Source organism: Cygnus atratus, chromosome 8, assembly GCF_013377495.2.
Source record: "Cygnus atratus isolate AKBS03 ecotype Queensland, Australia chromosome 8, CAtr_DNAZoo_HiC_assembly, whole genome shotgun sequence".
Taxonomy (NCBI): Eukaryota; Metazoa; Chordata; class Aves; order Anseriformes; family Anatidae; genus Cygnus; species Cygnus atratus.
In genome coordinates, this window is record NC_066369.1 from 1,341,629 (window position 1) to 1,366,796 (window position 25,168).

Sequence of the window (25,168 nt, forward strand, 5' to 3'; positions counted from 1 at the left end):
CGGCCCTCAGCGGCAGCGCCCCCTGGGCGCTGGGGGCGGCCGGGACGCGGAGTCCCGCGAGCCCACGGGGGAACGGAGGCCCCGGGAGGCCCCGGCCCAGCCCGGGAAGGGCCCGGTCCTGCGGGAGGGCGGCCGAGGTAGGTCCCCGAGCGCGGCCCCTTCCCGGCACCGCCGCTTGGGCTGCGCCGTGGAGTCACTGAAGCGGCCCAACCTGTGCTAGTGTGGTCGCGGCGCCGTAAGTGACGAATGGTGGCTGCCAGGGGGTGGGCTGCCAGGCCCGCGCAGGGAGCCGAGCGCTTACTTCATCAAACCCGAGGTTTGATCAAACCTCACTACCTTGCTCCAGCTGGGTGAAGCCTGAAGGATTACGGCTTGGGGTTTTTTTGTCCAAGGCTGGGTTTCTTCTGGAATGATGGACCCTGAGCGCTAAAGTCCTTCTGTGCTACAGATTCAGAAGGGGGGATCTGTAAGTGAGGTTCAGGGGAGCATGAGGCTGTAGGTTGCAATGTTGTCAGCACTGGAATTCGAATGGTCTGTTACAGGTTTTCCTTCTCCAGGTGGTATGCCGCACCGATACGGAGGGGCCGTTTGCACGACCTGTTGGTCTGAAGTACTGTCCGAGAGCTTTCTGATAGAAGGTTAGCTTAAATGGCTTTTATATTTGTGTTCTGGTTGCTTTTCTGTATTTACCTTGATTACTTTCACATATTGGAGATAGTTTTCCTCAGTATATGAATGCAGGCCATTTGGAAGACAAATATACCAAAAGAACGTCTGCTTCTTTAGAAAGGCAGTAATTCTGTTTAACATAAAAATCCAGAAGGTCTAACCCGATCCCAGCACTAACGATCCAAACACATAATTGCCTTGAAAAGGAGCACACACCTTCACACACTTTCAGCCTGTCTTCACACCGGTAGTAAATTCTGTCCCATTGGGTGTTTCTGATCTGCCCTCAGGCTTGCTAGTAGGGGCCTCATGCTTTGTACATCTGAAATTTATTCTTCAATATTTTGTTTAAGAAGCTTTGATGGTTATAATCCTATGGAAGCAGATAAAATTTGGCGTTAGCAGAGGGCTTCCAAAGAGCGCATGGCATAAACCTTTCTGTATAATGGAAACTTAGAGCCATAAAAAAGCAATGTTTCTTTATAGCAGGTAGAATCCACTAATGTTTAATTACTTTAGCTCTCACAAGAGGATAATGGAATAAATACTAGTTGGAGGAAAAAACAATACCAGCCTCCGTACTGCTTTATGCTATGAGCTTAATTCTGACAGCAATGGGAGCACGTCACAGAAGAAGGGACCCAGCCCAGGTCTGCTGTCTGTCAAATCACACAGAAACACGAGGTACGCTAGCAGAAAAAGAAAGGAGGGTGTTTTCTGGCTCTTGATCAGTTGTGGGTTTTGCTGGTTATCTCATTTCTCTACCTCTGATCGGCACACACCATGAAACACTGATCTCCTGCAGTACCCCCGTGCCTCTCAAAGAAAAATAAAGCGCCCTTTCGAATCAAACGCCGCCGAGTCGTGGCTCTGAACCTGCTTTTCCCCGTGTTTGAAGGCTGCAGGACGCTTTGCTGCCGGCGCCCCGCGGTGCTGCTGCCGCCCAGGGCCCAGCGCCTCGCCCACACCGGGCCGGGGCGGGGCGGGGCGGCTGGGGGGGGCCGGGCGTGGCCGGAGCCCCGCCGCGGGGGCCGGGCGCCGGCTGAGCGGGGCGGGGCGGGGCCGGGAGGGTGCCGCGGCGGCGGGAGGCGGCGGCCCGCAGGATGGGCGGCAGAGCCGGCTTCTTCGAGGTGGGTGCGGGCGGCCGGGGGGAGCGGGGCGGCGGGAGCGGGAGGGGAGCGCCGGGAGCCGGGGGGGCACCGGGGCGAGGGGGCGGCCTGGGATGGGGGTACCCGAGCGGTGCCCCGGGGCTCCGGGCTCCTTGCGGTCTGCGGTGCGGCGCTGGCGGCGCGCCTCGGCCGGACGAGGAATGTTCTGGGCACCTGGTGGCCCGGCTTGGGGCAGGACCGTGCCGGTGGGCGGCCCGGCTCGGCTCGGCACCGCGGCGGGGCTCAGAGGAGCGCAGCCTGGCGCGGCCGCAAGGGGTTGGGGCCCCTGGCTCCCTGTGCACGCTGCAAGTGCGGAGTGACATGCACCTGGGGAGCGGGACGGGCGAGGATCCGCTTACATAAACAGCCCCACCAACTCTGCTGGAATTATGTTGGCTAATGCAAAATCTCTTAAGTGTGGCTTGTGTTACCCAAAGAGGTTGGTGCTAGCCTACCGGTGGCAATCCTAACTATGTTTCTGCAGGTTTACATTTCATTTTCTCCAGCACAAAACTCACCTAAAATTGAATGCGTTTTTTTCCCCGTACAAAATACAAAACAACTGTTACTATAACATTAACAGAGTCTAAAAGAAATCAGAAACAAAACTGCTTTTGTAGTTACTTACCATGACCTAAAAGTTCAGATGTTGCTTTTCAAAGCTATGAGAGCTTTTTGGATGTCACTAAGGCTTCCGCAAATTAAGCTGACTCTATCCATTGTGGGTGTGTGGTAGGCACCTGCAGTGCCTTTTCCCCTGCAATACTCGCTTCCCTGTGTGTTTTTTTTTTTTTTTTTTTTTTTTTAGGAGAAATGACCGTGCTTTTCACTGCCTCCTGCATTTCTATCACTGTCCCAAGGTCCTGTGATATCCAAATGCAGGATCAGGCACATGTGTAATACCCCTCTAAACATCTCCAGTCATTGTCTGGTTGGCAGGTTTGCTCTTCTGCTCCAGTTGTACTGAACTTCTTTATAGCACTCATTACTAGAAGACCTCAAAAGCATGGATATAATTACTACCTAATTTTACAGATGAAGAAACATGAGAAAGTGGAATGATGTGTGCTCTACCTCACTAGGCAGAACAACAGCAGCAGATCCAGATCTTTTGTGTCTTTAATTGATATTCTGTGTCTAAGCAACACTAATCCAAATTCAGAATGTCTCATGAATTTATTTACAAGTCAGCCTCATATGTCTTAGTCCTTTTCTCTGTACAGCAGATAATGTGTGGAAACAGATTTGCCAGTGTGTGTGTGAGCAGACTCAGGGTGTGGGATGTGGACAAAGACAGCTTAGGTAGTACTAAGCAGTGCTGCTGCATATCGCTTTCAGCACCGTTCTCCCCACTGACTTGCTTTCTGTTATAAATTCAAGACAGCTTAGCATACTGAACTGCATCTCCTCACCATACATTCAAAACTAAGTTATGAAAGGAGAAAAAACCTAAGTTAGGAAAGGAGAGATAGTAAATGTCGCACCTTTCCCAAGACTTCCTAAAGGGAAAAAAATCTCTATTGATATTACAAACATTAATGTTCCCTGCTTTGGGTTAGTCTGCAATTCTGTGCTTTTCCGTGTACATGTCAGAGCCATTTACCCTTTATTGCTTTTCTGTGGTACGTCTTTGTAAGAATAACAAAGCACTTTGCAAACACCAAACTGTTGCTGTCTAAATTTTTTCTAATATGACTATTACAAGTTTAATGGAGGTTTATTAGTGGAATGCTTCTTTCTCTTTTGTTGATTTTTTTTTTTTTTTGCGCATTTTATCATGCCTAGTACCTAACTGCACCTTGAATATTGTGTTCAGTTTTGGGCCCCTCACTACAAGAAGGATATTGTGCTGGAGCATGTCCAGAGAAGGGCTACGAAGCTGGTGAAGGGTCTGGAGCACAAGTCTTACAAGGAGCAACTGAGGGAACTGGGGTTTCTCTTGGAGAAGAGAAGGCTCAGGAGAAACTTTCTTGTACTTTACAGTTACTTTAAAGGAGGTTGTAGCAAGGGCTCTTCTCCCAAGCACCAAGTGATAAGACAAGGGTAAATGTCCTCAAGTTGTGCCTGGGGAGGTTTAGGTTGGATATTAGGAGAAATTTCTTTACTGAAAGGGTTGTGCGGCATTAGGACAGGCTGCCCAGGGAAGTGGTTGAGTCACCATCCCTGAAAGTCTTCAAGAAATGTGTAGATAGAGAACTTAGTAGCATTGTTTAGTGGTGGACTTGTCAGTACAAGGTTAAAGGTTGGACTGGGTGATCTTAGAGGTCTTTTCCAACCTGATTGATTCTGTGATTCTGCAATCCATTTCATACTGAATATATAGGAAGGTCCTTTCCCCTAATCATGAATAAAATGTGAATGGACCAACAAAAAGATGGACAAGAACACCAGTCTGACTGTGAGTGCTCAGACACCAGCTGTTAATTCTCTTCCTTGAATGAGAGTCTTCCTCATTTCTGCTAAGGGCAGAAATACTTCAAAAATAGGCAACATTGTATTAGAGTGACTTCTAAGAAGCCAGTAAAGGCAGGTGCAGCTTTGGAATCACCTTTAACTAATTAGTTTGAATAGGTTGTGTTCAAACTTAAGTACCAAAAATTATGAGCAACAACTAATTAAGCCAAAGTGTGCTGGACCTAATGGATCAACCACCAAAAATCCAGAGTGGCTGAGTGATTTTCCCCTACTTATCATATGTAGTCAGGTCCCTGAACTCCTAGACCCATGTCTAGGTGACTGTCTGTACATTTCTTGTTCTGCAATAAGGCTAGAATGGGTTTTATTTACTTTGGGCACCGGTATGTTTCTAATTTCACCTCGCAGCTGTTTTATCACTAATTGCTCAGGAGAAGCCTGGCAAGAACAGCTACTGTTTAAAGACATGTGCATACCTGAAAGGACCGCACCTGATAATTTGAGATTCACCTCCCAGAATTTAGAGGTCTACGGTAGAGACTGGTATTGAGATAACTGATAGTCTCTAGGAGTGCTCATTTCTCTAAATGTATTAGAAAACAACTCTTCTGACCTAGTTTAGATGTGTTTCAAAGCTTATGATGAAGCTTATCCTAAAAGTGCCAGCTTTTCTCCTTTCCCTACAAAGGGTGTTTATATGACATGCTCAGATGTAAATGTCTGTAGTGCAGAGCTCTGAAGTTAGGCTAATGAATTCTACCCTTTTTTCTACTTGATAGGTTTAAGTCTTCAAAAGCATTTCATATAAAGAAAATAGTATGTCCCTGTGTCTTCCTAGAGGAAATACGCTTGAGCAAACACACTCACGTTGCAGAAAACTAGTGCCATAGGAGCTTCAGTTATAATTTTGCTTCCTTAACTGGTTTGGATGGGGAGTGCCTTTTGTAAGCTGTGCTAACCCAAAATGTTTTGGAATCTTCGTTCCCTGAGGATAGATTGAGCTGACATATGCAGTACAGTCTAAAAGCTATAATGTAGTGCCCCCCTCCTTGCTGGCATTTAAAGTTTCTCCCCCTTCTGACTGTGATGAAAACCTTCTGAATGCAAGGGGGATGGCTGCTGCCTCATTGGCATTGCTGAGATGTCACAGCTCCTGTTACAAAGGTTTCTCCCACTCAGAGCTATGCTGTCTAAAGCCTCATCAAGTAGAAACACTGAGAACAAGTGCCAAAAGCAGGACTGCAGAGGATTTTAAGATTCTGTATCCTCCAAGAGCAGCCTGAGCAAGACAAGGCCATATATGAGATGTTTGAACGGTCATTTAAAGGGAGACTGCCAAAAACTGCCCAGCTATTTGAAAAGGTCTGCTCTGTTTTCACAAGTAACACACAAAATTATCACAGAACTGAGAAGATGGGGAAAAACATTCTCCCTTTCTTTTCCCTCACCACTTCTCCATACACTTATCAACACTTTGTACAGTCATTTGTGCTGCTTCGCTTAAAAGACAGGCAATTTGTCCTTTTTCTCTGTGGCAAGAGAGAAACTTAATTTTGTACAGGGAAATGTGACAATAAAACATTACTTGGCAGGGAGTACCTGGAGCCACTTAGGATTTGAAGGCTACATTTGAAATCAAAAGACTTGTTTAAAGAAAATAATGGACTGCTTTAGAGTATATTTTAAAAAGTAAATACAACTATTGTGAGTTCACCCATCAGTATAAGGGCTACAGGCTTCCTACAGCTTCTTCTTTTCTTGCCTTGTGAAAAGACAGCAGACCCAACCTTAATACCCCTAGGGAAAAATACATAAATAATTTAAAGGAAAAAATCTTTCTTCAGTCTCTTCAATTCCATGTTGAAAGCACACCCTGGATGTACATTTTGACATCCATACACCAAATGATCCATGAAGAGTAGTAATAGAACTATAGATACCGAAGTTCAACACCGCAAATCACAGTGCTGATTTGCACAGAGCATTTATAAACCTCTTCTACCTGAATATTCTCATTGCAGAAAATAATCACTATGAACTAGAGCCCTGAGCTATGAATAGTCTCCTTTGTACATTGAAAAGGCTATGAGGTGCCACTGAAAAACCTGGATGTCTACTTAGTATTGCGTCAAAGCTGGCTTAGGTTCACAGATGGAAGCACTCCAATTTGCTTAATAGTGACAGTGATACTTGGTGAATGATGTGAGTCTTCAGCATGACTGGGAAATTGGCAGCTGTGCTAGCCAATGCAAGTAAATACCCACTGAGTCAGAATTAACTGGTGCTGGTTACTTTCCCATCCTGTGTATCCTCATGGAAGATGCCATGCTAGCAAAAGCTGGAAAGCTTTCATAGGCTTTCAGGAGCCAGAATTCACTGTGATAACCTCTAACGCACAAACCTCTAACAGGTGGAAGAAATAAAAATATACTGAGTTTCAGTGTAGTCCAGATGATGGTTCTCAGGCATACGTAGGAGCAGAACTTAAGAGGCTGATGAGTAAACACCTGGTGTATGTCCTGTGAACCTTTAAATGTTAGACATCTGATTTTTACAAAAGTGAAATTTAATTGTGTGAAACTTTGTGAGTATGGGTATCACAATCTCCTTTTTTAATACTTGGTGAAATCATGTAATAAGATTCTAGTTTCATGAAATGTGAGCTATTTACTTCAAAAAGGTAAGGCTTTACATAGCTGAACTAATTACAGAAAAAAGTGTAGCCCTCCACAGGAAAGATGATGAAATTTGGTTTTGTGGTTAAGCATTTGCCTTGGTTCTGCTCAGAAACTTTCTCACATAGCATGTAGTTAAGTTGTGGGACTCCTCACCTAAAGACACTGTGAATGCTAAAAGTTTACACAGGTTTAAAAGGCAAGTGGAAGAAGTAATTGAAGAAAAATCCACAAAAAGCTAATAAACACAAAGGCAGCACTTCTGCTGCAGGAAAATCTCAATCTGTATGTCTTCTCTCCTCCCCACATTGACTACATTCTTGCCGTATTTTGTTCCTGTGAGTCACCTGCTGTTGGCTGTATCAGAAAGAAAGGTACCATTCTGGATGGATCCTTAGACTCATCCTCTGCAATGGTTTGTACATTCCTATGCAAGGCAAGTTTCAGACTGAAAGTCAGTTGTAGCAGCAGCAGCACAAACACAGTTTTTCAGTGTAACTACGGTTACAGCAATTTCCCTTTGGCTTAACTTTATTGACTTCAAGAACGTTATTCCTGATATGCCCTAGTGGGAGACCACACTAAGGCATGCTTGCTTCTTTCAGGAACAACACAGTATTCAAGAAAAGTCTAAGGGAATAGAGAAAATTACTAATTCCATTGGAAAATTTAAATGTTCAGAAAGATTTAATTAGAACTATAGCAACCACTGACTTTTCTAATGGTTAAATTACAGAAACCTGACTCACGTAAGCAGTCCAGTAGCTCAGGGAGAATTAATTCATTCTGCATTGCTCTTTCTTGGGCTGGTTGGTTCTAAGACTGTAAAATAAGCATTTTTTTTTTCTGAGTAATTTAAAAAGAAATCGATACAATATATGCTTATGTCAGTGTTCAAAAAATCTCACTAAGCTAGAGTTTACTGAATCTGCTGAGTACAAATGGCTGCAAATAAAACTTCCAAGAGTCTGTATTTCCATTACAGTTACCACATCATTTTTGAAGATCTGTTGATGCTTGAGCATCTGAAACAGCCTTAAACTGGGTGGATTTGATCTACTGTATTTTTGTAATCCCATTAAAGGCACTCTATCTAAAAAAAATTAACACTTTGCTCAACCATTTTTCCCCGGTGAATAAATTTTCCACCCTTCTGAATAGAAGTTTAACCGTTGCAATTAATTTTTCTGCATTTATTATAAATTGATTATTCTTTGCTCTTGACCTGTTCTAAACAATAATTAAGAGATTTTCTCTGTCTTTAAAGACATTATCAATCTTTGCTCCTTATGCATGAGAACAAGTTTGTCTCCTAAACATTGAAAGTATGTATTTGTAGTCACTTCTAGAAGAGTTTTAACTTTCAGCTATCTTGCACAAATCTGCCTATTGCTTACATTCTATTCAAAGTAGTTTTTGAGAAGCTGTAATTTAAAATGCCTGTCAAAAAATCACCAAATAAGTGGACTGCAAGTCATACCGCACTAGTGCAAACTGACTGTCAGTGTCCTATTGTGCTAAATGCTTTGAAAACACTCAGAAATTAAAATGCTCTGAGCCAAACAATTTATGTTTAAAAGGGATGATACCCATCAGTAAGTGTTCCAAGAACAGATTGCTGCGTATCTAAAGACTGTTGCCAACCAGTACATTAACTGACTTGGTGCTGTGCCTGAGGACTGGAAACACTGTGTTCAGTGCTATGTGGGTTCATGCCATTGGCCGTTATGTTCAGAAAAGATAACATTTCTTAGCTTGGATCAGTCTTTTCTGGCTCTTATGCAGGAAACTGCTAACCATGGTGGGGACGTTCTGTCACAGATACGAGGCATGATAATTAGAGGAAATGGTCACCTTGCTTTCACTCTGTCGTTGCACAGATTTCTATGAGCTGGAATGGAATCTACAGCAGTGTTCTTGTGTCCCTCTTTCTGAAAAGGGAAAGCATGTGTTATATTTGCTTAGATCTTGAATGTAACTGATGGTAACTAAAATGTTTGAAGTTCAGGAATGAGTGTTCAAAAATACAGAATCATTGAATAATTTAGGTTGCAAGGGACTTCTGAAAGTCATGTAGCTGAACTACTGCTCAAAGCAGATGCAACTACATCAGACTGCACGTGGGCTTGCCCAGTCCAGGTTCAAATACCTCCAAGGATGGAGATTCCACATCCCCTCTAAGCAGTCTCTTCCAATTTTTGTCATTTCCTCATATTTGATGGGAATTTCCCATATTGCAGCTGGTGACCTTACCACTCACCACTGTCGTTGTGCACCTTCAGAAGTCTGAATCCATCATCTTTGTAGGTTTTTGAAGAAAAGGGCTAGTACAGGAAGGTATGCCAGTTTGGCACTTGAAAGCAACATGCTGGAACAGAACCAAATAGCAATACAGAAGATGGTGGATGATTTGGTTATTTTCCACACTGATTCCAGTGGTTCACAGAAATACCTACATTTTAATACAGCTACTCCCAAGAAAACCACAGAGCAAAAGCAGATAGATGTTCTGTAATTTTCTGTCTGGCCTTGTGCATAACAAGAATAACCCAATTAAAAGAGGATAGGTAGCAGAACAGATAACCAAATTACTCTGTAATTGGCCTGGAGAGGATTTTTCTAATGCAGACACTAAAGACCAGAGACTAAAACTTCCAGGGCAGAGTGGAGTGGGTGGATTCTGATCCAATATGTATATGCTGGGAGTGGGTATGGAATGGGAAGGAGGCTTCTAAACTGGTTGCTGCTGCAGTCTGTAGGGCTGCCCAGTGGTGTTCTTTGATACAAGAGCTTTGAAATACACGGAAGGTTTCAATAACCCTTGTGACAACTCAGCATCAGAAGTGACAAAAAAATATTTACTGTCCCCACAGTACCTGTTCTGTGGGCTGCAAGAGTCAGAGTGCTGTAGTTCAGCATCCCAGAGAAGAGGAATCCACTTCATTTGCTTTCCCACAGTGATCTCCCAGAGAGACAGTAAAACTTGTACTTTATATTATTTCTAAAGGAGATAGGTAGAAATATGTAATAACACAATAATCTGGCACACATGCATTATGCATTGCAAAGGAGGAAAAGTGCTTACCTCCCTTGATGCCCCTTGACAGCTTACAATGCACAAGTAGAAAATACTACTGCATTAGTGTCCCTTGTAGGGATCAGATTGGATACTTCTGGCTGGAGCTGAAGTGCTTCATTGCTACGCCAACAGATAAAGAATAGTTTGGGACAAGTAAAAGAAGGAAATAAGATACTCTAACCAAGTCATCTCTTCAAAGATATCCTATTAGAAAGATACTGGACTGTGACTCCTATTTTTAGTAGGGAATCATATTTAAAGTCTACTGTTAATCTGTCCCCTTGGTCAGTTAATACCAATCATAATTAACATTAGACATTTATTTAAAAAAAAAAAAAAACACAACTGAGTAATGATAGTCCCAGTCATTTGTGACTGTGACAGATAAGCTTTGAACTTTCAGTCTTAGCTGTACCTTAAAGTTCAATTACCAAGTGTTTGATGAGAACAAATTAAAACACAAGAACTATATGGTAAGTTTTGCTAGTCTGCTGCAACTTGGCTTTGAAACATCTGGGGACTTTTCTGCTTGGCTGTTAATTAAAATCAAAACCTTTTGCCAAAATGTCATTTGATCATGAAAATAATCCACTTTGTCCAATACAGAGCTGCAATTAAACCACCACTTGGAAGATAAAATGCTAATACATAGTTTCTAGTATGGGTGATCTGAGAGGCAAGAGTAACATTGAATATTCCTATAACAACCTCTCAATGATTTACGAAGTCCACATCTTTAGCTGCATTTGTCCATTATGTCTTTCGATGTTTTCCACTCTCTTTATAATTAACACACATTCTGGGAACAATGTACAGTAATCTTTATGCTCTATGTACTCAAAATACTTGCTTACATGCATGTATATACACATTTACTTTTTTTTTCTCAAATTGCCTTTCTAGTTTTATAAATCAGAACAGTTCTGAAGATAAACTTGTTCCTTAGTGATTACCATGAAACTTCTCTGTCCCTTATTTGTTCCTTTTATTCTAGCATAACAAAACACCCCAGAATGTGTGTTTCGATCAGTTAGCTGCTTCTGCTTCTGAATTTATCCAGGAAGACAATTTATTTGGCAAGAGTGCTATTTTTTTCACAAGTTGAGTGCTTTGAGAACCCGTCAATGATTAAAGCTGTCTCTTGAACACATCAGAACTGTTTTTAACACAGTCCATAGGTCAGAGGAAAAATGTGTCTCATTCTGAATAATGACTGCAAAATTGAGAATCAACCAAGAGTTTAGAGATTATGTAGGCAATAATAATTATAATTTTGTATCCTATCAGGTGGAAATCCTTGACTGGAAGACAAAGGAACAGCTATGCTTCCTAGATAAGGTAAAACAAAAATCTGTTCAAAATGCTAGGTGACTATTTTAAAATTACTAATGTTTTTTAAAGTAAACTTAGTGTTTGTGAGAAGTATTTCAATAGCCATTTTTGGCCATTGGAGAGGCAACAGCTATGCGTACTTCATACTCACTACAGAGCACTTCAGCCCTTTTCACAAAGGAGCCTTGGGCAAATAGCACAACTTCACTCACTTCTCTCTTTGGTGCCAGTTGTACCTTACTCACTCATAAGCCATCAAACTGTCAATGCTGCTGTAGTAACTCTTGATCACTGCCACTGTAACTGCCTCTGAAACAGATGCCACAAATTAGGTCCTCCCATTTTCCTGTAAGAAATACTTGGAATCATCCATACCAATCCTAGCTATATCTAAGAAAGTTACATTGTTTGTTGTTTGAGTCACATTTCTACATGAATAGCCTTACACCTAATAGCTGTCTTTCAAAACGTGCATATCTTACATATATATCTATATATATGAATTATTTTTTGTCTAGGTGGAACCAAATGCTACAATTAGGGAGATAAGATTGATGTTCCATAAATTATGTGAGTATAACTTTTGCAACAGTTTGTATCACATCAGAATATCCAGTATATAAATAAGAGAAACTTATGAACTTGAAACATGATGCACACACACATAATGCTAAGTAACTTGCACATGAATGTGATCACAGTGAGATTTCAATACCATTTTTATACTATCCTGATACACCTTTGTATTTTTCCTGCTGCATAATTTCTCACAGGTATTCATGTTAAATGAATATTCCTAAAAATCTTCAAAAAATCATACTCTGTTATGTTGCATTTATTGTAACCGTGGGTAATCTAAAACAAATATTGCATATCACAAAATTCTGTATGGTCTTACAGATCCTCGGTGGTATCCAGCAAGACAGTCGATAAAACTTGATCCAAGTAAGTACCTGTGAGGACTAGAGTAATAAAGCTCTGAGCAGGGGCCTTGTGTAAAAGGTGTACTTTGCATGGGTATTAGCTCCATGAAGACTGAAATGAATCGAGAACAAATTAAATTCTTTGAAAGTATTGAAAAGAGTTCCATCCATCTGTTTGGCGCTTGGTAATTAACTCAGGAGTCTGAACATTTTTCCAATGCACTTTCTAACTACTGAGCACCTTTGCTTTAAAGGCAGCACAGAATCTAGACTCTAACTTCCCTTAGCTGCAGTGAAATGATTCCCATAGTGATGCTCAGCTGGGAGTACTAAAAAGAACTGAGTTACAGCTATCAATTCACATAATCCTCTGCTCTCAGACAGGAATTACAGTTCCTTTGAGGTAAGCTAATGTAAAACACATTGCTGTGGATGTAGGATTTGCTGACAAAGCTGATGCCAGCTGACTGACTTGATTAGCATAGTTGCAGGCATCACTGCTAGAAGCCTCAGTACGTGGTCTGGGTGCACAAAAGAAAGTCCAATCGCCAAACTGTGCTTATTCATCTTAGCATTCAGTATAAAATGTAGCACTTTGTTCTTTTGCTTCTAGTAAGCATAATTTATATATTCCCTTAGAATTATGCTGGTGAAGATTAATTCATTGTGTAGAATCTGTCCATGAAGAACAGGCGTATGAGTACCTTGTTTCCTTCTTCTAAGATCTACATTGCTAGATTGCTCCATGAGTTTCTGTTGTGAGACTTGTCATGAGAAAATGCTGGCCTTCTTGGGATTCCCTGAAATCCAGGCATTAAAAACTTGATCACCAGCTCAGTTCCTGTGGAATCACGTCCTAGCTTTGGAAAAAAAGGAGGCAATGAAGACCTCCGTAGGAGGGCCTTGCAGTCCTAGCTTGTTACAGCTTCCTTGTGTCTGGCGATGAGCAGTGAGAAGCAGGGAAGAGAAAGATGGAGGTGCAGCTGACTACGAGGTCAGTGAACTGTATTAATGGACAGTGACCCATCAGCAAATTCTACTGTAGCAGTGATGAAGCAAGTCTACTGGACTAGGCAGATAGGATCGGAAATTCTCCTGACTAGAGAGATCCTGAATAGAGGATCTAGGCTTACATATGATTATAGGGATAAATCAAAATTAAGGATAAGCATTCTTAGTCTTTTTTGTTTGTTTGTTTGTTTTATTTAGATTCCAATAAACCCATGTCAGGTCAAAGAATCTCACAGATGGATAAAAGCACAATATAAAGCTAGCATGCTGGCAAAATTGACTTGAATTTCACTGAGATGTAATTACCTCTTTCCTTCTCAGAAGGAAAGTCCCTGAGGGATGAGGAAATCCTGCAGCACCTCCCTGTTGGCACAACTGCTACCTTATACTTTAAAGATTTAGGGCCACAGATAGGATGGACTACGGTGAGCTATGTGTCAAATCTGAGCCATTTTAATGGCTATTTCTCCATAATTAATCCTTATATCACTTTTTGTCTCTCTACAATATTTCTGCATGGTCTGCTCTGATAGTGGATGCAGGCAATGAATCCTCATCGCTTCAGTTCATTTAACCAGGGAAAGCAGCAACAAAATATTCTGAATGTCTAGCTCCCTGGGAGAGCAGCAGTGGGAAACTTGCTACAGGGTAGTTTGGTTGTACTGAACTAAGGTGCAAGTTCTCAAAGGGATTTAGATGTCTACTGCAAAATCACTAGGAACTAGGTATCTAAATGCCTTTGGGGATCTGCTTCAGAGGGCCTGTGTAACTCTCCTGACAAAATCAGGATTATACTCAGAGTTTGTTCTGCAAAGAGGCATGTGAGCAACTTACCTGTCAGTAACTGAACTGACTTCAGCAGGAAAATGCATGAAAGTAAAATGAGTTAGCTGTCTGCATGTGGCTGCGTCCCAGGATGCTAGTGCCAGGCTAATGACAGCTGATCATTTCTGCAGTGTTAGAAGCCATCCACAAAGACCTCACATTTACTCTCTTAGCTCAAAGGCAAGCCCCATCACAACTCACTCTGCAGGTGCGTGCTGTTTATGCAGTGAGGTGACCAATAACCCTAGAAAGTTCTTCAGGAACTCCAAGGCGCACGTATTTTCCACTAGTTACAATGAACCAGCACAGCACAAAGGGAAGGGTACCCAGTAATTTACAACACATTTACCATTTCCTAGCTATGAAACATTACTAAAATCTTGTGTTAATGACATAGCAAGGATTCACAGGAAGCAAAAAAAAAAAATTTAAATATCTGCAAGACCGAATCTTCAGATCATCACTTTAAATGCTGTGCTGATAAGTAAGTCAGCTATTACACAAGCCATAAACCAGGAAGACAAGCAAAACTTGTAATGGCAATGTAGACTCCAAGACATACATGCATTAATATATACTAAAATATCACAGTAAAATAACACCAGACTTCTTCAATTCCATAATCCGTCCTTTACCTTCTGCTTTCCCTGCCCTTCAGACTAGTTCATTCAAATGTAAGCCAAGAAATGCTTCAGTTTTATCAAATAAAAAAGACAATCAAGTCCTACCTTTGCCACAGAAAATACTGATTCTGTTACAGAAGTTGAAATGAAAACATCTTTTCTCATAGTTAAAATAACTCTAAACACATTTGAAAAGTGACGTGTTCTGTTTTCTTCAATGGAATTACAATCAATTTCCCTTCTTTCTCCATAAATGAAGTACTGACCTGCCTTCTTCACTTTAAAAATGGAAAATGCAACTGTTAATGCTTGGTCCAAAGCTAACCTCAATATAAAGTGATGCTCATGAGAAATACACTCCTACCTGAAATGAAGTTAGGTTAGAAAATAGCTTCTTTAGTTTCCTCTTCCCCCCCATCCCCAGTGAAAGATTATTTGAGTATAGAATTAATTGATTGTTTTCCGGAATATCTGCTGCGCTAACTGTTCATACAGATGGGGTCACCTGTGAACACTTGCAAACTGTGTTTCCAGTTTAAATAAAATTCATTCATTGGAAAGAAAGCTCATTTCCTTCAAGATAAATTCTTCAACAACTTTCATTTTAACCCAAAATAAATGAATAGTTTTTAAGGGCAAGAGGAGGGTGAGAGTTGCATAAATGTAACATGCATGCACAGTTATCATGATCTCTGGGCTGCTGTGATTAGCTTTTCATACCCATACTGTGTCAGCTGCACTGGCAATGGCTGTTTGTATGCAACTGAGGCAAATACATTGCAGAATATTTATATGCATGTCTGCTGATTTCATAGCCTAAGCCCAAACCTGCTATTCCCTCCCTGTATCTCTAAATGCCATTCTGAGTCAGTGGAGGTGTTTATCCCACTGCATTACTTATCATAAAGAAACCAAAGCAGAACCACCATCTGATTCAGCTGTCTAATTATTTTCTCTCTTTTTGCAGGTGTTTTTGATAGAATATACAGGTCCATTGTTCATCTATTTTCTGTTTTATTTCCGCATGCCTTTTGTGTATGGACTGGATGAGAGGTTTACATCAAGCCCACATCCAGTAGTTAAGTAAGTCCGTTTGCAGGCTTGAGCTGTATTACTTGTTAGCATTGTAGTCTTATTCCAAATGTCTTGCCACATTTGTTTTTTTAAGCACTCTTAAATGCTTTTGTCTTGCTGTTTCTAGCTTGGCATGTATCTGCCATTCTTTCCACTACATCAAAAGGTTGATTGAAACAATATTTGTTCATCGGTTCTCCCATGGGACTATGCCACTGAGGAATATTGTGAAGGTAAATTGTGACAGAATCTATCCATAGCCCCCCTACAAATCCAACCTAGCCAACCTATTCTCTGCTTCTGCAGCACAGATTTTTTGGCGTGGTGTTTGTAGTAATGTGCAGCAAATCTTACCCATGAATCTAGTTCCTTCAAAAGATTTCTATAACCCATTTGTTGCCATACAGTTATTCACATTACAGTTTTCTCATTGCTCTCTTAAAATTTTAGACCTTTAGCTCTCCCTTCCTTTCCACTCAACTACCTCCCTGGATGTGAAGGTTTACTAAAGTTAACTTTTAAGGCAGCACAGATAGGTGCAATGTTGGGAGGGTTGGGTTTTTTTTATTAAAAATACAAATAACAAAAAACAGTCACTTTACCTCTCCCCACCTCATACTGTCTTTACTGATAAGCAACTGTTAATTTACCTTTCATTGTTCCAGTGCAAAGTAAACTTGTTTGTTCTATATTTTCTTCTCACCCAGGAGCATCCCCTAATGTTATCAGTGCTGCTGTGGCATAGGGCAGCCTTTAAGATGCAGATCCCTTATTTCCTAGTTGTCTGCAAAGCTGCACAGTTTTGTATGGGCTTATTTTAAAATGTTAGCAACAGAGTACACAGTGATATTCAAAAATGCTCTTTGTACTCAGGAAAACAAGAGATTATCATCTACAGCTAGAAAAACATATAGTATGACCATTTGGGTAGTTAACATTTTGCATTTAGACAGTCCCTTGGAATTTGCGTTATGGCAATGAATATTCCAGGCAGTTGAAGCTTTACCTTGTGGCTAACTCCTTACAGCTTTGCAGTGGCTCTGGTAGTTCTGGTGATGGCTTCATGCTTTCTAAATGGAGTGAGGGTCTGTAGTTGAGCAGTGGCCCTCAGAAAGAACCCTCCCTGGCAACTTACTGTCAATGTTTTCTGAAGCAGAAGAATGCAGGGATTGTTAAAAGGCTAGCAGATCTCTTAAAGACTTGTTCTTCACACAATAGTAGCTAATGCATGCTAAACAACAGTTATATGGGCAACTTTACTTTGAAAAAGAATCTGTACAGTGTGATAAATCTTCATTTTTCACTGTGGTCCTTGCCAACTTTTAGTTCCTTTCAGACCAAACAAAATGTAGTTGCTAAAATTGTCACTTGTACCAGTCATTCTGATCACTTTTCTACCTTTTCAGGTTGGTGGTACTTGCTTTCATCTGTAAAGTTGCTCTCAGTTTTCCCTGCTTAGCAGTGCTTGGGTTTGATTTGCTTTTATAATTTCATTGACTTTGATGGTGTTACTCCAGAATTGTGCCAGTCAGAAAAGTATCACGTCCTCTTCCCTTTTTTCTCTCACACAGAGATGGTAGACAAAGCTTCTTAATTTAAGTGTGTGATCACGTACAAAGCAAATATAGATGCTTATTTCCCAAGCACAACGGAATGTTTCAGTTAGCAAGAGATACTTAAGTTTCACTATGCAGAGGCCTGAGACAGGAATTGATGAGATTTGTGATTTTAATCCTTTGTTCACCAAATGGAAATGGGAATAAATGATGCAGTAAAATGCAGTAAGGGTTCAGCAAAAGCAGTTCATGATAGATTAACATAATATATTTCTCAGATACGTGGCTCAGTATGAGTAAAACAGGGATTAATACAAAAAAAATGTGTGGTAGTAAAGGAACTAACTAAGGGAAAGTTGATAGTGGTTATACCAGAAAAGGATCTCTCATACCTTTATTAATAGGGAGGTTACCGGTGGAATTCCTCGAAGATTGGTCGTATGACTGGTCTTAGACAGCATTTTCATGGGTTAAAAAACAGGATATTATTGCTTTCTATGATCACATCTGGAGGAAAAAAAAACATCTAGAGCTAAAGAAAAATATCATTTAAACCAGAAGATAATATAATGAAACAAACAGAAAGGAACATGCTGGATATGAGTAAACGTAGGCAGAACTTTAAGAAATAGTTTTGTTTATCATAGGAATGATGATAAGTCGGAATAGAGAAAACGAAAATGCTAACCAGAAATATTTAAACTTAGAGATCTCATAAATAAACTATTCCTGCAATATCTCAACTTGATCATCCACAAAACCTCTTTATAAAATATTATTGTAAAACTTTGTTATTTATCTGGAATATGAAAGATTCACAGAAACAATTCCCTTCTTTCAAGTGAGTTCATTAAGCCTGCATATATTCTGTTGCTCCTATCTGAACCTCACTGGAGGCTTTTGTATGAGCAGTAAGGGCTTCTAGTGACAGCTTGCCATTTGTAGTATTACTGCTAAGGATCTTAGCAGTGGCAGACTCCACTCATCTTAAAGCTCCTTTTCTTATAACTGAGGTATAACTTACAACTATTGTGGTCAATCACGTTCTTTGGATGAATAATCAGTTTAATTACACCATGTATTATTGGGAGCTGAGCCATGATTATTTGTTTATTTAACTTTACTAAAATCCATTCCCATATGACCCATCCTGTGCCAGCTTTCATAGTTATAGGATGGTTGTTCATAAGGTGCCATTCCAAGATTACAGCGAACCATTTCTACCTAAGTTTGCACAGCAGTTAGTACATTGTGGGTGATGGCAGAAGAAATCAGTGTTAGGGAGGAAGCAGTAGTTTATCAGTAGGACACTGACTAGATTGTTCCTCACTGGAGTTGTTCCTCCAGCTCTGCTGCTTTTCCTGGATAAAAGGGAGGTCGTCACGGGGAAGATCCTTAATCTCTTTGCCCTTCTTGTCCTACCTGATCTATAATCATTAGTTAATAATTTGCTCTGTCTCATCAGTTACCTAGTAATATATAATCCCAGAGCAAGGAACCATTATGTGTTTGTACTACAGCATACCCAAAAGGATCTTCATTTTGTCTTAGGTCTCTGGGCAGTTCAATGATTGCACTATCTTTGATAAAGGAGGAGATCTGAACTGATGGGAGACAGGTGTATGAGTTGTCAAGAATGCTTAAGGTCTGTCTGTGAGAGAATGGCACGTAGAGTTGAGACCATAGAGGAAAAAGAGGAATAGGCCAAGAAGAGGCTTCCCAGCAGACATACAAGGAGGGAGAAGATAACCTGTCACCAAGATACTGAAGGAGAAAAACCACAATAGGCAGAAATGGAAAAACCAAACAGTTTTGGTTTTTTTTTGGATGAAGCGCTTGAAATTAGTCAGGAATGAGTCAGTACAGTGCAAGCTTCATTATCAGAGTTTAGAGAATGGAAGCTGGATCACAGAAAGCCAAGAACAGCACCAAAAGGGACAAAATAAAGATATCATGGTGAAAGGGACAGAGGGAAAGGTCAGGTGTGATGTTTTAAAGGAGGAAGGGTTAAGGCATATGAAGGAAAGAAAACAATGGGATGAAGGAGAAAAAGAATGTCGATACATTGTACAAATAAAAATTGTACAAATAAATACAAAGAAATAAGCAAGGAAGAGAGCAGGATGCCTAAATCAGATTTTAGGCACAGTCTCAGGGGTTAGCAAAACAAGTCTGTCTTTAACATACAGTCTGTATGGCGCATCATCTTTGGCCAAATGGCTTGTCAGACAAGAGAAGTCTGTTTCCAATAGTAGGATTGTACTTTCTAAAACTGTTTATAAATTTAACAGCTCTGAGATATTTGAAAGGAAATCTTACTCTATGAGCACTACTTCCTTCCTGTTATTTCCTGTTGTCTGCTCCTGCCTTACCATACCCAGTGTTGTCACTTTTTGTTGTATTATCAGCAACTTGGAGGATCAGCCCAATTGATTGTTATCAGTGGTCCTTGCAGTGAATAACGACCCAGAGGATTGTACTGAAACAAAGTAAAAATAACTGTTTTTCAGAACTGCTTGTATTACTGGGGATTTGCAGCTTGGCTTGCTTATTACATCAATCATCCTCTTTACACTCCTCCTTGTAAGTAGCATAAAAGCCCTCAACATGATTTAAATCCTTTATTCGCTGTATATTAGTGGTAACCATATGTAAACATTTTGTTTTGTAGCTTATGGGAAAAAACAGATTAATTTTGCTGTGATCATGTTTCTGGTAGGTCTGTTGCTCCTTTTATAAAATGCTAAAACATGCTGGTTTATTTTTTATGTTGTGTAAGTGGGGTAACGGGTAGGATAAGCAGATACTTAAAACTAGAATACTTGGGACATACTACTAAAGCTAACCACCTGCATGCAGAACAGATACATGTCAGTTTTTAATGTGATCTTGTACAGAAGGGAAGATTTTGATTAAGTATCCATTCTAAGACTGGGATATTGATCTGCTAAAATGATCTCTCACAGTCTAAAAGAATCCTGGAACTATCGGTTTGAGACACTGTGTGTAAAAGCCAGTGAGTTTGTTTTTGTGAACTATTCATTGAGTGTTAAGAATCACAACAGGTCATAAAATTTAGTGAACTGGCCAACTAAGACAGTACATTGCTTATTTTCAAGGGAAGGCATTCATTTTGATACAACTGTTAGCAGCAAATGGAGGTGAGGGGAGGAGGTGTTGCTCCTTACAAGCATTTTCAGGAACATTTTTTACAGCTTTCCTTACAAAGCAAAATTCTTAAGACAGTGTCTGTTCATTCTCACTGTTCCTAGGAACATTTCCATATGTGCAGAAGTAACATTAGTGTAGCCAACAAAGATGTACCCATTTTTCCTATGTATGTTTAACTCACTTAAAACACCAGCTGTTCACTTGCTTGAAGAAACTAAAGGTCAATTACTGGAGGTTCTCAAAGCAGCTTCCTGGTATGAAATTTCTGTGAGTTAGTAACCCATTCCCATTTTATAGAGAGACTACATAACTATGTACAAGAGCTGACAGTAAAACTCAGGAGGTCTGACGACCAGTCATTTGCTTTAATGGTTATGCTTTGCAGACACTGAAGACTATCCATAATCATATAAATGGGTTGTTTCAATACACTTTCTGCATAACTGATTGGGGAAGCATTGTTTAAAGCCAGTGGAGGAAGCTGGGTCAATTACATTTCATGATTTGTATCATTAAACTCTAGAAAAGAAAACTTACAGCTCAACTCATATCCTCCTTGGGATTTTGATAACTTTTGAGAAATCAAAACTGTCCGAATCAAGTTCTCTGGTGTTTTTTAAGACTTAGCTAAAAGATAAAGAAAGCGTCTTGTGGATTTACTTTTATCTGCTTTATTTATTGCCTTTAGATCTCATGGGGACTGTATAAGAAGTAAATTTGATCTTTTGGACAGAGAGTCCACATTTGTTGGCAAATCTCATAAATACTGTAACAGAGCATAATATGGTCTTATGTTTGAACAAAAAGATTCCATCCACCTGTCAGAAAGGAATCTTGGTTATTTACAATTAACTCCCTTTTTTTAATCATATATTAATACAATAACTTCTTTAACTTTTTTTTAAATACCCTGAGAAATAACAAAGAGAAGAAGAGTAAGTGGAAGAGAAGTGCATTTTAACTGTCATGCCTTTTCTTGCAGCTGTGTGAAGCTGGAAATTTTTCCATTCATGTTGCACTTAGTGACCTCCGGAGAGATGGTAAAAATTACATTATCATTTTTCGCTTAAGTCCAGCCATTCAGTACTTCCACTGTTATGCTGTCTCATGAAAGGACTCGTTCTGGAGGGTATCAATTACACAGGTAGCGCAGAAGGAAACACGGGTAGTGCAGAAGTGCTGGTATAAGCAACGCATTGGTGAGCAAGGAAAAGTAATTTCACTGACTTTATGTGAAGAGGGGCACAAGATCTCTGTGCAGACCAAAGCTCCTTGTGCATGAGCCAAATATCTTAACAGCTATCAACTATGACTATTAAAATCCAGCTCTGTGACAAACAGAGAACACCTTTAACTTCTAACATCTAAAACATACATAAGTCACAACAGGTGTGACTGCGATCAAAGGGTTATGTATGTCTTGCTAATGTCCAGAGAATTTCCTCACAGTTATCCTGTTCCTTCTTGTGGGTCCAGAGGACATCCTGTTTTTCCACATCCTTCTTGTCCCTATGACAGTGATGACACACACGAGTAGGCAGATTTGGGTTGTCTTTATAGGAAATGATATATCTAGGAGTATGAATATCTTGTGATTTGTTTTCTAATCTATAGGATCCAAAACCCGTAAGATCCCATATCCAACAAAGAATCCTTTCACGTGGCTGTTTTTCTTTGTGTCTTGCCCTAACTATACCTATGAGGTATGTATTTTCGAACAAGCTGTTAAGATTTTAGTTTTGCTGGATAAGTTCTCGTTTCTTTTGGCATGTTAAAACATGGAAGAAAACTCTGAAACAGTTCAGCCCAATATATTTTCCCTCCTCTTCTAAACGCCAAGAAACCACACGGCAGACAGGAACTTACCTGTTCTTCCTGTCCACCCTTGAGGCAGTACTTATGGGCCAAACAGACCTGGGCCTGTGCTTCAGAGTAGCTGCTAGACAAGATATAAATGCACTTTGAAGCAGTGGAAACTTTGCAGACAGGAATAGGGGGATCGACACTGAGGGTGTGTGCCAGTGGGTGTGTGGCAGTGAGGGGATTGGGGCATCTAATGGATTTAAAATGTAAGAGAGCCCAGGAACAAATATCACAATGTACAAGAAGATAGTGCACAGGTAAATAGAGGATACTGTAGTAGAGAAAATGGAGAAGTAGTGTGTATGAGGCAATGCTTGCCAGGTCTTCATCCCCATTTTCCTAAGTTATACAGTCGTTTGTGTTGGTGCTGTCTGGTTTAGAAGCTTGAACCAGTTTATTGCTTCATATTCCTTAATCAGGAGCCAAACTCCCAACTCAATTCAAAACTTGTTAGAAACAGTGCAACTGAGTGTAAAATTCACTTTTGTGCAGAAAGACTGTGTCAGGTTTTGACTTAAGTGAAGATTAAGTGTCATTCTGTCATTAGCAGATGTTAATGAGAACAGCATTAAGTCTCAGGCTGTAGAAAATTACTGTGCCTGCCATTGATGGACAAGTAACAAATACTAATTAGGCAGAGAAAAAGGAAGCTATGCTGTAATGCTTAACATTGTCATATTAAGTATGGAAGCAAACATGAAGGTTTTGTTTGTGGTAACAAGGCACTGTTCACCTTTTTGGCTAAAGGTTATTCACATTAGAAAATGATCTGGCTGACCTTGGCTTTTTTATTTACCTATACTAGGACAAGGTTGGTTTTGATCAATAGAGACATAAGTGCAAATGCTGTCATCAGAAATGTTTTAAATTTCCTTGGCCAAAACAGGTGGGGACATGGATCAGTTTCACTGTCATGACTCAGTGTGTTCCAGGTGAGTAAAGTTTTGGAACTTCTCTCTGAAGCATTGTCAGCGACAAGAGCGTGTTCTTTCCCTGGGTATGAAGCATATCTTTTTCTTTTTCTTCCTCCCAGTGGGTCTGTTCACCTTGCTTTGCTTCATTCAGATGACAATCTGGGCAAAAGATAAACACTACACCTACCTACGAGAATTCAAGGATTATCCAAGTCTTAGAATGCCAATTATTCCTTTTTTGTTGTAAAAAAAAAAAAAAGAAAGAAAGGAAAAAAAGGAAGAAAAAAAAGGTTGACTTCAATATTGCATGGAACTTCAAGAAGAAAAAGCTGATGGATCTTTTATTCATAAACCTCCTGCCAAAAAATAAGTGAATTAATTTAAATAATTCTGTTGTATGTTAAATCTCCACTGCTGAGGGAAATTGTGTACATTTGAAAACTATACTTCCTTATGTTCAAGAATTCCTCAGCTCAGAAGCACCTTCAGAAAGTAAGGCTTCATTGCACATTTGGTAGCCAAAAGCTCCTATAGTTCACTGCAACCCAATTGACTTAGATTTTCCTGTACTAGTCTATTTAGACTGATGCCTCTGAGATACTGAGAAGCCTGTGCTGAAAAGTAGCTCCAAATTTAGCAGTGGCACTCTACAAGACTGTGACGTAAGTACATTGGAACGAGGACATACCAGCCAACTACTAGAGAGCTCAGCTCAGACAGCATGGCCAGCTGGCCTGAAGACAGTTGCATGTTCTGCCTTCTTTGACTTGAAAAAGAGAGTGTGCTGCCTGGGGGCAGGTGCTTTGTGACAAACAACATTACCAAAGAATATGAATGGTTCCTAGAATAAAGAAATAGGCAATATCTCAAATACCTGTTTTGGGTCTAACCTATAATTTGCCAAATGATTCTACAGTAAGATGAATTTGTAGATGTAACATCTTTTGTTGATTTTTGGGGGGGAAGCTTGTTTTCTGTTTGTTTTGGTTTTAGTATTCTTCATTAGTAAATTGCATACTAGTAAATAAGATTCATAAGATCTGATCTATGCTGTATCTGTGATATTTGGCCTGTTTTCATATAACAAGTCCTTACGTTACTAAAGGACCTTTTACCTTGTACTATTTGTCAGTATTCTCTGAATAATTTTTAATGTACTTTGTAAATACAAAAAGTGGCTGCTAGTCCTCAGAATGCTAGCTCCCTTCCTATTTTCAGAGCCAGGGGTAAAAAAATCAGCTACATTTTGAACTTCCTGTGTTTTCTTTTTCACAAGATGTTCAGTGGGACTTAGTTGGGTTTTATGCAAATCTAGTAAAAAAAAAAGACTATTGCAATCTATCTGAATGACATTTTGAAGAAGCTATTTCAGAATATGAAGAGAATGCATAGATACTGTTTTGTTTTATTATTAATTTATTTATAATGGATGTATAGAAAGATTTTGCAGCTATTTGTAAGGGTGAAATATGCAATAAATTCTAGCCTTTACATTGAATTCAGTTGAAATAATTACGGCAAAAGAGGAAGACTACAGGTGGTTGCCAAAGTTTCATAATATTTTGTAAAGCACAAAGCAAGAATGTACTTTCATTAAATAAGAAGATAAATTGAAGAAAAAAAAACTAAAAAAGCAAAAATACATGACCCAGATTTTATTTCTGTATAACACATCTTGGAGATTTCTTGGAAATGAAATGATTTCTTAGATAACTGAAGCAATACATCATTATGAATTTGTTTTCAGTACTGTTATTTTCCACTAGTTTAACTGTGAACCAGAGAAAGGAGCTAAATGTCAAATGATTTCCCACTGAGTGCAGTGCGGAGTACAAGCTGGCTGAAATTCTCCTGAGCACGGACAAAACACATACTTTACTCACACTACAC

At 40.0% G+C, this 25,168-nt stretch overlaps 1 protein-coding gene across 4 annotated transcripts; it reads left to right on the top strand.

Annotated features, from left to right (window-relative positions):
- Positions 1–8: 8 nt before the first annotated feature.
- On the top strand, positions 9–24,322 carry TECR (trans-2,3-enoyl-CoA reductase). 4 transcript variants are annotated; one of them, XM_050712411.1, is made up of 14 exons: positions 9–137; positions 558–638; positions 11,274–11,324; positions 11,837–11,888; positions 12,219–12,263; positions 13,574–13,677; positions 15,668–15,783; positions 15,902–16,007; positions 19,841–19,913; positions 20,002–20,045; positions 21,484–21,541; positions 22,116–22,204; positions 23,251–23,296; positions 23,398–24,322. In XM_050712411.1, exons 4-14 carry the CDS (start codon positions 11,873–11,875, stop codon positions 23,523–23,525), a joined length of 825 nt encoding a protein of 274 aa, XP_050568368.1. In that variant the 5' UTR covers positions 9–137; positions 558–638; positions 11,274–11,324; positions 11,837–11,872; the 3' UTR covers positions 23,526–24,322. The 4 variants fall into 4 exon arrangements, with proteins under 4 accessions (XP_050568368.1, XP_050568370.1, XP_050568367.1 ...); XM_050712413.1 differs by having other exon boundaries at positions 11–137; positions 543–638; XM_050712410.1 differs by lacking the exons at positions 9–137; positions 558–638 and adding an exon at positions 1,721–1,799 and having other exon boundaries at positions 13,577–13,677.
- The last annotated feature ends 846 nt before the right edge of the window (positions 24,323–25,168 follow it).